This window comes from Acomys minous (genome assembly GCF_964271855.1).
Source record: "Acomys minous genome assembly, chromosome: 16".
NCBI lineage: Eukaryota > Metazoa > Chordata > Mammalia > Rodentia > Muridae > Acomys > Acomys minous.
Window position 1 is genome coordinate 10,509,813 of NC_140498.1, and position 15,775 is coordinate 10,525,587.

General features: G+C 47.5%; 2 protein-coding genes across 7 annotated transcripts in view; both read left to right on the top strand.

The window, feature by feature from the left end:
• Positions 1-1,485, top strand: part of LOC311585675 (multidrug and toxin extrusion protein 1) — a 36,340-nt gene extending 34,855 nt beyond the window's left edge. For both annotated transcript variants that reach the window (XM_084761140.1, XM_084761139.1), the window contains exon 17: positions 323-1,485. In XM_084761140.1, the coding sequence (XP_084617266.1) occupies positions 323-549 (227 nt within the window). In that variant the 3' untranslated portion in view covers positions 550-1,485. The remainder of the gene's footprint in view (positions 1-322) is intronic.
• Positions 1,486-1,936: 451 nt separating this feature from the next.
• Positions 1,937-15,775, top strand: part of LOC311586982 (multidrug and toxin extrusion protein 2) — a 32,559-nt gene continuing 18,720 nt past the window's right edge. For 4 of the 5 annotated variants that reach the window (XR_014775717.1, XR_014775718.1, XR_014775719.1 and 1 more), the window contains exons 1-7: positions 1,937-2,250; positions 2,333-2,434; positions 6,692-6,760; positions 7,761-7,909; positions 8,474-8,516; positions 14,117-14,161; positions 15,308-15,405. Coding sequence is in view for 2 of the 5 variants with exons in the window: in XM_084763339.1 (XP_084619465.1) it covers positions 2,089-2,250; positions 2,333-2,434; positions 6,692-6,760; positions 7,761-7,909; positions 8,474-8,516; positions 14,117-14,161; positions 15,308-15,405 (668 nt within the window). In the remaining 3 variants the exon portion in view is untranslated. The remainder of the gene's footprint in view (positions 2,251-2,332; positions 2,435-6,691; positions 6,761-7,760; positions 7,910-8,473; positions 8,517-14,116; positions 14,162-15,307; positions 15,406-15,775) is intronic. The other variant, XM_084763338.1, reaches the window with a different exon arrangement.

Here is a 15,775-nt window from a genome sequence, read left to right on the forward strand (position 1 = left end):
TGCAGAGTTAACAGTGCTTTTTTCCCCCCTTATTTCTTTTTTGTTTCTTTGTTTGGTTGGTTTCTCAAGGCAGGGTTTCTCTGTGTAGCCTTGGCTGTCCTGGACTCTCTTTGTAGACCAGGCTAGCCTCGAACTCACAGCGATCCACCTGCCTCTGCCTCCTGAGTGCTGGGATTAAAGGCGTGCGCCACCACCGCCCGGCATAACAACTGTTTCTTGAACCAACTTTCTCCTAGCAATAATCAGAAATAATAACCACCATTTGTATATATGAATATAAAAATCTGTTCAAGCTGCTCACTAAGGCCCTTTCCCCTCACAGTGGGTCCTGAGAGCCATGAAGAAATTATGATGACGGATCTTGAAAAAAAAGACGAGACTCAGTTGGACCAGCAGACGAACCAGCAACAAGCTTTGCCTGTCCACCCAAAGGACAGCAATAAGCTGTCTGGGAAGCAGTTGGCCCTACGCCGAGGACTCCTGTTCCTGGCAGGAGTCTTAGTCTTGGTGGGGGGGATTTTAGTGAGAGTTTATAACAGAATTGAGTGACATGGAAAAGTCAGCCATCAAGCGATGCAGGTGCTCCTCTGTGAGGTGAACACCTGACAAACCTACCACACATGGAAAACATTACATCAGGACCAGGGGTATCCTGTGGCAGACAACCACATGCTCAGCATGCTCAGGCCCTCTAACAAGTAATCTCTCTCTCTCTCTCTCTCTGTCTCTCTCTCTCTCTCTCTCTTTCTCTCTCTCCTTCTCCCCCTCTCTCTCAAACACACACAGGGACAGAAAGAGAGAGAGACACACACACACAGACACAGGCAGAGAGACATAGATGGGAGGGAGAGGGGGCGCACACTGTGAGTGCAAAGTGCATACAATATACTTCACCTACCAAATACCAGTGTTTGATACACTGTACCAACTAAAATGTTGATTTTTTTTTCACCATCACCCCCTGCCCGGGATTGCAGGGCCACCTAGAGGTTGTAGCTTCCTGCTACAAATGACGGTGTCACACAATGTGAGTCCAGGAAAAGCTCCCAGTTCCAAAACCAGTCTCTACTGAATGCCTGCCACTTTTGCACCAATGTAAAGTTGAGGCCTCGGAGAGTAATCACTCTAAGTCTGGGACCACACACAGTTTTGAACATATAGACAATTCATACAGCTGGCTGTGGCTGGTCACTTTAGGTGACAGGATTCAACTGTGATCATATGAACTGAGAATTCAAAAAAAATTTTTTTCTAATAAAGAATAAGGTAATAAAGAATAAAGAAAATACCATTTGTGGTGTGAGACAAGGTGGGGAGGATGGTGGTGGAGTATTACGTCATCCACCACCGCACATGGACTGCTGTGTACCGACCGCATTCAGGTGTAGACTTCCTATTCTGCCTGCTGTTTTGTAAAATACAAACCTGTATCTGAACTGCTTCCATATTCTTACTGTGTGACTCTATTAAATACATTTTATGATATGTCTCTGGATTGTAAATTATTATTCCGTGAGAAATTTATTAATCATCAGGGGGAGCTCAGATCTCCTGGAGCTGTGAAGCCATGAAGACCCAAGGATGAGTGACCATTCCTGGCGGTGGCCAGAGGGCTAAGCTTTAACAAAGGCTACTGCCCCATTAGGTTGCAGCCCCATTCTTTCAGCCTCTGAAGGGTTAAGCACACACTGATAATTCAGGAGACTTTCAAAAAACAACAACAACAAAATTGAACACAATTAGGAAATTTAGCTACTGTGAGTAAAAAACGGCTCCGTTTATTTTGCTTTTCTTTTGGTGGTTGGGGCTGGAACTCGCTTTCCTCACTGAGCTGTATCAGCAGTCCTCCAACAGTGGCCTTTGGTTGGGATCACCTAAGCCATCCCTCAGAGCTTAATTCTTGTTGGGTCTATAAAATGACATTTTCCAGCCACCCAGAGCGAGGCTTGTGCCGCGTGCTGCGCTCGGCGACGGTTGGATTTGGACGGGGCACCCGGGGCGGGGTGGAGCGTGGGGCAAGTCCCACGCGGCTCCCTCCGCCCCGCAGTCGCTCCACGTGCTGGTCCCGCCCGCGTCAGAGCCTGGACCATGGAGCCGGCCGAGGACGGCCTGGATACTGCCATCCAGACTCCGGAGGTTGCCAATGCCCCGCAGTGGCGCGGCCGGTTGATCTTGCGGAGCCTACGGGGAGCGCTGTCCCCCGACGTGCGGCGGGAGGCGGCTGCGCTGGCGGCGCTCGCGGGCCCGGTGGTGAGTCGGACCCGGAGCTGCGGGCGGGGCGCGGGGCGGCCCCAGGCGGGCCGAGGGGTGACTGCCTCTCTACTCCTTGCAGTTCCTGGCGCAGCTGATGATCTTTCTCATCAGCATAGTCAGTTCCATCTTCTGCGGACACCTGGGCAAAGTCGAGCTGGACGCCGTGACTCTCGCTGTTTCCGTAGGTGTTAACTGTTTGAGTTGATAATGTGGTAGAGCCTCGAGAGTAAAGCTTTAATGTGGCTTTACTTGTACTGTGCTGGAGATGAACTCAGCGCCGTGTGCGTGCTTGGTACACCTCTAAGCCCACGCCTCAGAATTAGAACTGCAGGGTCTGGGTCTTACCCACTGCTACCATGTTGATTTTCAGATTTGAGAAGAGAGTTCTGAGCAGATTCCACTCTCAGGCACTGCGTCCTGGGAGGCATGGAAGGAGTGTCGCAGGCAGACGCATGGTGCAAGCTACCCTAAACGAACTGCGTGTCGCCTCTTCTGAAACCAACCCACCAAAGCTATTAGTTACACAGTTGATTAAGATTACACTATTTCTCTTGTAAAATGTCTTCCTTTCGCATGCCTTGAAGTCTTTCTCCATCTGCTAATAAAGTAGTGGAAAGCTGCTTCGTTTGACAGAGTCTCTCTCTCTCTCTCTCTCCCCCTCTCTCTCCCTTTCCTTTTGTTATGCCTCTAGAGTTTTTGATGTAAAAACAACAGGAATAAATGCAACCCACAGTGAGATGGGAGGCCTGGTGGTGGGATGCGGGACGCGGGAACGCGGTATGCTCCATAGGCAAGGCTTTCCGTAGATAAGGTCGGGCACAGGGAGAGCCTCTTCAGCCCTTCTCAAATGGGCCAAGGAGATATGTTGCTTTTAATGAATGCCAACTTGTAACCACTTGCTGGGAGGACAGTGGACTCAGTGGCACCATGGATAGATATGTTAAGCTTTATAAATGTTGTTTTTGGAATAGGGTCTTATTCAATAGCTTGGGCTGGTCTTGAATTCTCAATATTCTCAATGCCTCAGAATTACAGGCCTAGTAATTTTGGTATCATCTCTTACTGTAGTGTTGTCTGTGGTAAGAGGGAGGGTCCCAACTACGCTCAGTTTGTTAGAATCTTGAACAAATGTGAGCCATAGAGGGTGACTAGCATGCTAAGCCAACCAAAGGCAGTTAGTTTCAACAACCAAACAACAAACCAAACACAACAGAACAAAGACACTCTCATGTGTGATTAAAACAAACAAACAAACAAAGAAAGCTGGGTGATGGCACTGGCCTTTAGTCCCAGCACTAGGAAGCAGAGGCAGGTGGATCTCTGAGTTTGATACCAGCCTAGTCTATAGAGCAAATTCCAGGACAGCCAAGGCCTGATTTGTTTTGTTTTTGAGACAGGGTTTCTCTGTGTAGCTCTAGCTGTCCTGGAACTCACTCTGTAGACCAGGCTGGCCTTGAACTTGAGTTCCACCTGCCTCTGCCTCCCAAGTACTAGGATTGAAAGCGTGTGCTCTTCCTTTTTATAAAGTGAGGTACCTCCCCCTTTTCTTTCTCTTGATTGGCTCAGTCATAGTGTGACCTCACATCTGGGTCCTCACTGCGTAATGAGCCCTCTTGGTTTCATGCCTGGTGGGATCATTTTAGGACACCCCACATGTGGCCTGCTATTGACCTCCTGGGGCCAGGTCCATTGTTACAATCTCAAAGTATTGGAGGCTAGGCCTTTTACAGGGAAAATGTTTCTTTTCTTTCTTTTTAAAGATTTATTTACTTATTATGTATACAATGTTCTGTCTGCATGTACACCTTCATGCCAGAAGAGGGCACCAGATCTCATTATAGATGGTTGTGAGCCTTCATATGGTTGCTGGGAGTTGAACTCAGAACCTCTGGAAGAGCAGACAGTGCTCTTAATGTCTGAGCCATCTCTCCAGCCCCAGGAAACGGTTTCTTTAGCTCATACTTAAGTACATTTAAGAGCATGGCATCTACTGAGCTCTGGTGGGGCCCTTGTAATTCCATCACCACATGCAAACAGCACCATGGCTTATGAGAGAAGCAAAGAGACACACAGTGGGACAGAAAGCTAGAGGGATGTGGGTACTCTGCTTGCTCTTTTTACAGTTCACTCTCACAAGGACAAACTAGGTCCCATGACAACTTTATTTTTTTGATACAGTCTCATGAAGCCCAAGCTGACCCCAAACTTGCCATGTAGTAGGGTAGACCTGAGCCACTGCTCTTCCTGCCCCCACCTCTCCAGGGCTGGGGTTACAGGCATGTGTCGCCATGCCCAGCTCATGTAGTGCTGGCACTGGGCATTCTAGACAAGTGCTCTACCTAATAAGCCCTGTGAAAACTCATCAGAGCCCACCTGAGGCTGGCATTCCAGTGACTTAGTCACCGCTCACTAAGCGTCACCTCTTGAAGGCCCTCCTGCCTCCCAACTACATCATACCGAAACCAGACTACTTGAGAGGTTGGCGAGAGCCAGCTCCCTACCAGGCTACTAAAACCGAGGTCTGCAGCCAGACCTGCCAGCTCAGGTCACACCCAAGTAACCACGAGGCAATGCAAATATACTAAGTTTTCTGTCACTCAGGCTACCCCTAAAATAGGAAATCATAACCCTATGTACGTGTGACTTAGGACAGTGCCTGGTCACAATATCATATACATGAAGAGCCTGGCACATGAGATCTCAGTAGACACTGGGTGTTGTTTGTGTGGGCACATGTGTTTGCGGGCTCAGCACCTCTGAACATGTATTCTGAGTATTCTGAGCCCAGAGGAGGAGATGAATGTACCGCTCTCTCACCCTCCACCTTACTCTGTTGAGGCAGAGTCTCTTACCAAACCTGGAGTGGTATTTTGGCTAGGCTGGAGGGTCAGTGAGCTCCAGGGTGCTGGCTCCAGAGGGGAGCCAGAGCCATGTTGTCATGCTTACACAGCATGCATGATTACCGCCGAGACCTCTGCCCAGCCTAGATTTTAAAAAATTATTTATTATTTATACAGTGTTCTACCTGCATGTGTGCCTGCATGTAGGCCAGAAGAGGGCGCCAGATCTCACTATAGATGGTTGTGAGCCACCATGTGGTTGCTGGGAATTGAACTCAGGATCTCTGGAAGAACAGCTAGTTCTCCTAACCTCTGAGCCATCTCTCCAGCCCTTTCTCTTGATAGATAGTTTTCTTTCTGCATCGTGCATAAGTGCATGCGTGCTCCACACCCCAGTGCTGCCGAGTGCATCTCCTCTGGCAGATGAGGCATGTGGCCTTCAGACAGTAGCAAAACGTTTTTGTTTATTATTTTTAATTTAAAAAAAAGATTTATTTATTATGTATACAGATTTCGTTATAGATAGTTGTGAGCCAACATGTGGTTGCTGGGAATTGAAGTCATGACCTTTGGAAGAGCAGTCAGTGCTCTTACCCTCTGAGCCATCTCTCTAGCCCCTTATTTTTAATTTTTTAAAGATGGGGTTTGGCTCTGTTACTGAGACTGGTCTAGAGTTCCTTGGGCTAAAGTGATTCTTTTACCTCAGTCTTGTGAGCCGTTGGGACCACAGGACACGCTGCAGTACCTGGCTTTACTTTCCTAAGGCGAAGCTCTTTCATGCTGTATTAAGAAAACCTAGGCTTCCTGGGTGCGGTGGTGCACACCTTTAATACTAGCACTTGGAACTTAAAGGCAGGAAGATCTCTGTGAGTTCTGGGCCATCCTGGTCTACATAACAAGTTCCAAGTCAAACAGGGCTACACAGAAAAACCCTGTCTTTAAAAAAATGGAAGGGAGAAAGAGAAAAAAAGAAAAAGAAAAGAAAGGAAGAAGACAAAAGAAAAGAAAGGGGCTAGAGAGATGGGTAAGTGGAAAAGAGCACTGTCTACTCTTCCAAAGGACCCAGGTTCAATTCCCAGCACCCACAAAGCAGCTCACAGCTGTCTGTGACTCTAGTTCCAAGGAATCTGGCACCCTTATACCAATATACATAAAATAATTTTTAAAAAGGAAGAAAGAAAGGAAAGGTTTTAGGCTTTAAGCTTCCCTGGTTGACCTAGGGTGGCTGTGGCCCTAGGTTAGAAAAGGCGTTTTTGTTCCAAGGATCCCCGTGGCCATCTGAACCACAGAGCCTGGGCACTCACATGGGTGTACAAGGTCTTAGACATTGAGCTGATGAGCTGGGCACGTGGCACAAGCCTTTAATCCTAGCACTCAGGAGGCAGGTACAGATGGATCTCTGTGAGTTTGAGACCAGCCTGATCTACATAGAGAGTTCCAGGACAGCCAGTGCTACATAGTGAGACCTTGTCTCATAAACAAACAAACAGACAGACAAACAAACGAGTTGAGGAGGCTCTTTGGCCCTGAACAATGCTGCCTGTTGCCCTTGGCCTGTTTTTGTTTTTGTTTTTGTTTTTGTTTTTGTTTTCTTGCAGGTTGTGAATGTCACTGGAATTTCAGTTGGAACTGGCTTAGCCTCAGCTTGTGACACGTTGATGTCTCAGGTGAGAGCCCCATTGCCCATGTGGGTCCTTGGCAGTTCCCCAGGGAACTGCACCCTGTGGTTTGGAGGTCCCTTTATGCATGGTCAGCACAGATGAAATAAATCATGTGACAACCACTCAGCTAGGCTTCTTTCAGGCTATGGTAGAAGAAGGCTGCACCCCAATGGTCCAGCAGCGAGTGGGGCTTTGTAAGGTGGGGACAGGTAGAGTTGCAGTAGGAAAACAAGCAAACAGGCCCTGGGTGGCACCAGACTCCTCCAGGTGATTTTTCCCTGGAACAGTTTAAAGCAGAGATGCTTACTAGCCTGACTTATTTGGGCTGGAACCTCCATTTTTAAAATTAAATTAAATTAAATTTATTTATTTATTTATTTATTTATTTATTTAAAGAAAACAGTTTGTTTGGGATCTTTCTGCCTCCTGGGCCTGGTGCAAAAGCACGGACCGATCCATGGCTCCCGCTGTGTTTAGCAGACAGTTCTGCCCTTCCGGCCTGGCCTGCACATGGCCTGTGGTCTCCTTGTCTCTCTCTGAGCTTATACGTGTTCTTTGCTCTCCAAGTCCTGACCCCCTGCACCGGACTCATCCCGCATCAATGCTCTTTCCATCTCTGTCCGTCCCGCTGGGCCTAGCCTTTGCTGGGTCTTCTTGGGGGCTTTCCCAATAAAATCACGAAGTGAACGCAATGCCATCCTTAGCTATTAGGCTACCTCAGCACAGAGGGCGTGTTCCCTCCTCCACACCCCGGTGCTGTGCCTAACCCCTTTCCAGAGCTCCATCTGCCCCTCTATGCTCCATATGAGGAACAATTGTCCCAGAACATACAATACCACAGTGGCAGCTGGCTGTCTGGAGCCTGGCAGCCATTCCCCTCCCCCCCCCCCCTCCCGCCCCATAGGCAGTGCAGCAGCGAACATGGCTGCCAGGGAGGCGGGGCCTGCTGGAAGTGTGAGGCCTTGCCCCCCTCCCCCCACGTTCACTGAAACATTATTTTTCCAAGTCCTTTGGAGGCAAGAACCTGAAGCGCGTGGGGGTCATACTCCAAAGGGGCATCCTCATCTTGCTGCTCTGCTGCTTCCCCTGCTGGGCCGTCTTCCTCAATACGGAGCGCCTGCTCCTGCTGCTGAGGCAGGACCCGGAAGTCGCCAGGTGAGCACCTGCTCAGTGGTCGCCCCCTTCCCCAGTCAGCAGTAAGTAGCTGACATTCTCAGCTGATGAGCTGGATGTGGGCGGTTGGGACCAGAAGTCGTGGCTGTGGCCCCAGAGTGACAGACAGACGGCCAAGGCAGCACACGGCAATGCACTGGGCGATCTCTGTTCTTTGCTGCCCCTCCCCACCATGGGAGTCCAATGCAGTTATCTCCACTGTTGCGTTTGGGGTTGGGTTTTATTAAACTTAACACCCCCTGGTGGGGTCCCCTGCTCCTGGGCTTGACGCCTTCCCAAAGGTTTCTGCATTGCATCCTGCTCACCTTGTAGAACGTTTTCCTGTGGGGCTGTCATCCCCCCTCCTTCCACGCTGAACAATGTCTACTGCCCCTTCCCCCGACTTAAGCAACCACTTAGCAGCCTTTCGGGAGCTGCTGATGCACACAGAGCGCAGAACACTGTGACTCGGTGTCTCCCACATAGGTGTTCAGTTTCAGCTCCACCCGAAGGTAGGGTGACCAGAAACCACTTCACTGTCCGCTGAAAGCTGTCTTGTTGTTCCAGGCTAGCCCAGGTTTATGTGATGATTTGCATCCCTGCTCTTCCTGTAAGTTTCACAGCTGCTGTGCTTCTTTATTAGTGTATAATCATAGAAATAATAATAATAATAATAATAATAATAATAATAATAATAATAATAAATTTCCATTGAGATATTTTCATACATGTATATGACACACTTAGATCCTACCCATTTTCCTTTTTTTTCTTCTACCTTCCCCTGGTTCCCATGAACCTTCTCAACTTTCTCTGTTCTAACCCTCCTTCTCAGTTCTACACGTGAGAGAAAAATGTGCAATAATTGTCCTTCTGAGTCTGGCTTTTCACTTCAATGAGGAGCATAAATTTGTTCATTTTCCCAAAGATGGCATGATTCCAATCTTAATGACAGACTAGTATTCCATTGTCTTATGTAGGCTGAATTTTCTGTATCCCTTTGTCCACTGATGTTCACCAAAGCTAATTCCATGTGTGATGGTTACTCTCAACTGTCAACTTGATGAGGTCTAGAGCCGCTCGGGAGACCAGCCTCAGGAACGCCTTTGAGGGATTATCTTTATTAGGTTAATTGGAAAGGCCCCGCCCACTACGGGCGGCACCATTCCTTAGGCTTGGTTCTTAGCTGGCACAAATGGGAGAAAGCTAGTTGAACACAAGCACTCATCCCTCTCTTCTTCTGGACTGTGGATGCAACACGACCTGGAGCTCCTGCTGCCATGAACTCCCTGCCGCTATGGACCATGCCCTCGAACCGTAAGCCAAAATGGACCCTTGCCTCTCGAGTTACCTTTACTTACATTTTAATTTATTTTGAGTATGTGCATGTACACTCATGCCATGATGTGTGTGGAGGTCAGAAGACAACATGTGAGAATCAACTTTCTCTTTCCACCATCTGGGTCCTGGGGATGGAGCTTAGGTCGCCAAGCTCAGTGGCAAACATCTTTACCCACTGCGACATCCTGTCAGATCTTCAATTGCCGTTGTCACAGTAACTTATCACAGCAGCAGAAAAACAGCCAGGACCATGCCTACCGTGAGTAGTGCTGCAGCAACATAACAATAGTGCAGTAATAGAATAATGCTCACATGTATATGGGTAATGCAGCCACAACATTAGAGACTGTTTTGAAATTTTTGAGGAAAGGCCAAACTGGTTTCCAGATTGCTTGCGCTGGCTTCCATTTCCCTGGGTTGCGCGTGGAGGTTCTTTCCCCTGCGTTCTCTCCAGCACTTGTTGTGTTTCTGGTAAAACCGTCCTGACTTGGTTGAGATGGGCTCTTAACACAGTTCTGACTTGAGTTCTCTTGATGGCTTAAAGGCCTTGGGCATTTCTCATGTACTTGTGGGCCCCCTGCTCTTGAAATTTGTCTATTGGCTCCTTTTGTCCAGGTGGACATTGGTTGATCATTCTTGCTGTGTTTCCTCTTTGAGCTCCTCGTATGTTCTGGATGTTGTTTCTCTGTTAGGTTAGTAGCCGTCAGATGTCTTCATCCGTTCTGTGGGCCACTTCTTTATTTTGTTTCTTCTGCTGTGTGGAAGCCATCTTAAATAATGCAATCCCATTTTGTCTTTTTTGTTTTTATCTCTTGGGCTTTTGGGGTCTTATCCTAGAGGTACTTTTCATGTGTTTTCCTCTAGTACTTTCAGGGTTTTAGTCCATCTTGAATATATATTCATATATATATATATGAGAGAGAGAGAGAGAGAAGACATAGAGAGAGATGGACTTTCAGTCTTTTCCAGTTCTGTGGTCCAGTTTTTGGCTTATTTGCCGAGAGTCAGGTGATAGCATCTGTGTGGCTGAATTTTGGCTTCTCCACTCTACTGATGTGTCTGTTTGGGGCTGTCTCTGTCACTATGGCTCTGTAATGCAATTTGTAGTCTGGTGCTGTGATTCCGCCAGCATTGCTCTTTTTGCTCAGGATATTTGCTTTGGATATTTTGTGTGCTTTGTGCTTTTAGGGATGTTAGTCTACTTCTATGAAGAATGTTATTGGGATTTTGATGGGGATTACACTGAATATGTAGATGATCATAAGACAGCCATTTTACCAATATTGATTCTGTCCATTTTTGAGCACAGGAGATCTGTCCTTGTCCTAGTGTCCCCTTCATCTTCATTCTTTAGTGTTTTAATCCTGGAGGCCACTCACCTCCTTGCTTAGGTTTATTGCTTGGCATTTACTTATTATTCAAAGGTATTGTCACTGGAATGGCCTTGATTTCTTTTTTGGTGAATGCACTGGTTGCGTGAAGGAAACTTACTGATTTTTCTATGCTGACCTTGCACCCTGCTAGTTTGTAGAAATTATTTAGCAAACCCAAGAGTTGCAATCCTTTAAGTATAAGATAGTGTTGTCTGAAAGTAGGGATAATTTATTTTCCTTTTTCCATTCTCTTGCCTTGTTGATCTGGCTAAGGTTTCAAGTGCTATGTTGACTCAAAATGGTGAGAGTGAATATCTTTGTCTTGTATGGAAAATGCTGTTTGTAAAAGTGATACTGAGTTTGGCTTGCAAGTATTTTGTTTGCATCGGTGTTCATCAAGGAGAGAGGTCGGTAGTTGGTTGTTGTGCCCTCACCTGGCTTTGTGGGATGGCTTCGTGAGTTAACCTCCCACTTCTGTCTTACGGGACAGTTTGAGGATGTTGCTACTTGGTCTTCCTAAGGTCTGATGGGCTTCAGTGTCGACTCCCTTGACTTCTGTATTGCTGGGGGAGCTGTTTCAGTCTCATGGCTGATGACTGGATATTTGTACTTTCTTGATTCAGCTTTGGTAGCTCATGTACATCAAGAAACTCATTTCTTGTAGGTCTTCTAGTTTATTGGAATGTAATTTCCAAAGTTCACCCTAATGATTCAGCTTCTGCCTCCAGTGTTATTGCTTTGGGTCTTCCTCTTTTTCGTTAGTTCAGCTAAAGCTCGTAAATCCCACCTATTTTCTTACATAGCCGACTCTATGTTGTTTACTCTTCATATTCTTTCAGTCTCTCCCTTTAGTCTCAGCTCTGGTCTCGTTGTTTCTTTTCTCCCGCTGACTCAGTTTGGCATGTTCTAATTCTTCTAAGACCTTGAGCGGATTCTTGTTTATTGAGAGGTCCGGCTTTTTAGATAGGCAGTCATCGCTGTCAACACTCGTCAAAGCAACGGCTACCACATAAAGACATAGAAAAGCAAAAAAAAAAAAAAAAAAAAAAAAAGGAGGAACCAAGAAAGAAAATGGAGAGGAAGCCTGTGGGATGAACACCTGAGAGAGAAAGTGAGGGAAAGGCCGAATCTGATTAACGCTACTAAAACACCCGAATATAAAATCAAGCACCTGAAAGCAAGCAGACCGCAGAATGAGGATGAGGCCGGTTCTTTTGGCCCCAGGGGCGGCAGGGGTGGCAGGGCAGAACTTGGCTATGCCAGGGACTGGCTCACTGGGCTTGTGGTCATGAGCCCTTTCAAGGACCAAGCTGGCCAGGTCCTGAGTGGCTCCTTGGACACTCTTAGTGTGAGGTAGTAGCTCCTGAGAGAAGTGATCACACTTGAGTTGAACACATACCTACGTCTCACTGGGGAACAGAGTAGGTGGCCAGTAAGGTGCTCCAGCTGCCCCTACCCAGGCACTAGGTCAAGGCTACTTGGTTTTGGGGGAGCCCGGTGCACAGATCTATGTGCACAAATCCCTGAGAGTCATGCTTACACAGGCCCTTGCACTGGGGCTTTGGACTGAGCTTCCTGCCTTCTGGGGGCTGGCCTGGCTCCTGCACACCTGCAGTTGGGAGGCTTATTAAAAAGATTGAGCTACAGGCTATTGCTTCTGTCTTAGAGCAGATCAAAATTCAAGATGTCTGTCCTCCAATACCTCTTATTTATTACAGCACTGTTCCTGATTCCCTATTCCATGGTGCCTCTTTCCTTCCTTCCTTCCTTCCTTCCTCCTCCTTTTCTTCTTTCTTCTTCTCCTCCTCCTCTGTCTTGCTATGTAGCCCAGGTTAGCCCAAAATGCTCTATCCTTCTATCTCAGCTTTCTGAACTCAATGTCACAGACAGTGCCACCCTGTCCAGGAGTTCCGTGGTTACTTTTTATTGTATCAGCAAAATACTTCATGCCCCCTCAGATAATCGAGGCTGAGGCTTTTGCCACATAGAATCTGCTTTTTTTCTGCTCTTCAGGAAGTCAATCTTTCAACCAGTTCATCCTTGCATTTGCTTAAGGTGAATTTGGTTTTCTCGATTTTGATGTCACATAATGAGAACGGAGGTATCCTTAAGAAAAGACCAGAATAGACAATGATAACACAGAGGGCCCAGACGTGACTTCACGCAAAGCCACCCAACCGTTGACAAGGCTGTCAGCACATACACTGGAGAGAGGCGAGTGGTCTGAGGAAGGCCACTGTCCACAGGCAGAAGAATTAAACTAGATCTGTGCTTCTCCTCCAGCACTGAAATCAGTTGGGGATGAGTCACAGATCTTAAGTATAACAGGAAACTAAGAGTGCTCGAGGAGAACATGGCGAGCCAGGGGCAGGTAAGGGCCTCCTGGAGGGCAGACAACACACAGGAAATAATCTCAAGGTTTAACAAATGGGATGGCATGGAATTAAAAAGCCTCTGCTTAGCCAAGGAAATAGTCATTAGAAGAGCATCAAATCCTTGCCAATTTTACATCCCACGTAGGATGAATATTTAGAATATAAAAGGGACGCTGACATTTAAATATCCCTAACCAAAACCAGCTCCTGCCACGTTGTTCTCTGACCTCCACATGTGTGCTGTGGCACATGCGTGCACATATATACACAGTAGTAAAAAATAAAACAAATATAAAAAAAGAAAACGAATAGAACTGGAAACCATTGTATTAAGTGAAGTAAACCAGACTCAGAGAAACAAATATTGCACCTTTTCTCTCTTATACAGAATGCAGGTTGAAATATCTGTGTGTGTGGATATGTGCATGTATATGTATATGCTTATATATTTACATGCATATATGTTTGTGTGTTTGTGACATGAAAGTAGAAATAGAACTATGAGAGGGGAGGAAAATGTCTACTGGGGGAGGTCAGCTAGGCAGGCTGGTGGAGAACATGTCATCAAAACAGAAGGTGAAGCAATGGGAGAAAAGGGAGCAACAGGAAAGGGAGCGAACAGCGATGGGGAAGTAAAAGCAGAGTGCAGTGATAGGGATATAAATACAAATATATAGGCCGGGCGTGATGGCGCACACCTTTAATCCCAGCACTCGGGAGGCAGAGGCAAGCGGACTGATGTGAGTTCGAGGCCAGCCTGGTCTACAAAGCGAGTCCAGGATAGCCAAGGCTACACAGAGAAACCCTGTCTCGAAAAAACCAGAAACACAAAAAACAAAAATGTGTGTGTGTGTGTGTGTGTGTGTGTGTGTGTGTGTGTGTGTGTGTAGGACAAAAACTTAATAAAAACTACAGACCTTGAGAACTTGACATGTCTGAAAATGTAAGGAAACCCACTAATTTATAAAACTAGCATTCAAAGAAATCAGGCTGGGGCATAGCTCTGCAGCAGACATTTGCTGAGTGTGAAGCCCTGCGTTTGATCCACAGAAATGCGCAACCGGCAACAAAACCAAAGGCTAAGTAAGTAAGCTCTTGTGTTTTCCTGTTCAATCTCCTAGGCAGCCTTCCTCTTCCAGCTGCAGACGCGGTATTTACAGAGTCAGGTATTCTTTCGGATTTTTATTTAACACTACCGTGGGAATGTAGAGTAAATGTTTTCAAGGAATTTCCTGTAACAATTTGTCGTTTGTTTCCCTGTAATTCATTTCTGTGACGCTCACACGCTTTGGAAACATGAGGCCCTGCGCTTGTGTGTTCAGAAGAGATGGCTGTGCTGTGCGCTCAGCTGTCTGCTTCAGCTTAGCCTTCCTTGTTTCTCTCCGTATCTTCCCCTGTTCTTGGTGCCTGCTGCTGGCTTTGTAGCTGGCCTGCGCAATGGCCCCATCTCTGATCCTGACTGGAAGGATCTAGGGTTACTTCTGCTACCCTTGTTAGTGCGGGGCGGACACTGTGTGTGCTGCACACAAGGCAGAAGGGAAATTGAAGGAGGAGGAGAGGGCCAGAAGTGGGTGGGCGGAAACTGAGCCCCACTTGCGTGTCCCAGGCCACCTACCGACAGCTTGCTGGCCTTGAAACATTAAGGCCTTGCTCGTCCCTACGCCAGAGGAAACTGCTCAGCTTTGAAGTAGCCAACTCAGTCTGATTGCTGGAGAAGTTTTAATGTAAACAAAGTGTTTCTTGAGGACTAGTAAAGTGTAGACAGCACACAAAATAGGAACGAGTGTTGCCAGGCACAATGGTTGCATGCCTTTAATTATAGCACTAGCTGCTCTGTGAGTTCAAGGCCAGCCTGTTCTACATAAGGACTAGCCAGGACTGCAAAACCATGTCTCAAAAACCATGATGAAAGAACAGCGTACTCTGTTAAGCAAAAGGCTGGCCATTTCCTCCCCACACTTGCTTTGATTTCTGGGTGCTGTTCATGGGAGAAAATCCTCAGCCCTGAGGAGCGGTGGGCTCTGGACCCCAACATCCCCAAAGCTGCGTGTTCTTCCCAAGCCCGTCCCTTCTTTTCCCCGCTGTTGTGATGAACTGAACAGGGCTTTGGAAAGCACAGGCTTCTGGGTAGCCTGGTGAAAGGCTGCATCAAAGGAGGGGCCTGGTTTGATTGTTTATGTTCCTGGCTTTTCTACCAGCCTCATACGGTGTCACCATGGCTACCTATTTAGCTATCTGTGGGCTTCCCCTGGCAACCTAGCCAACTAGCTTTTGAAAATGGTAATGTTTTCCTGTTTGTTTGGGGATTTTAGGGCATCATCATGCCCCAAGTTATTGTTGGGATTGCAGCAAATGTTGTCAACGTGGGCATGAATGCCTTCTTGCTGTACGCCTTGGACCTCGGAGTGGTGTAAGTCGAAACCCGTTCACCCAACTAAGATGGCTGCGTGCCCTAGGGCTGGGGCTATGCTGCAGAGCGGGGCGGTGGGCAGGTAAGCAGGCACCCAGCAGTCCTAGCTCTGGTGCTCTGCGTGGCAGGTAAGAGCTGGCGGTGAGGGACTCCAGGGGAGCAGTTCGCTCCTGCTGCTGGGAGTGGGAGGGTGGAGATTAGGTGTCGAGGCAGACAGTGTTGGGGGAAGCAGAGCACTGTGGAGGCCTCAGTGATTGGGGTGGTGTTAGTTAGTCCCTATGAGCAGCCTACAGCTGCCTGGAGGCTGAGGCAGGTGACAGGCAGGGATGGGCAGAGGTCTCAAGGGCTTTTCTCAGGGCCTCTGAGTAAT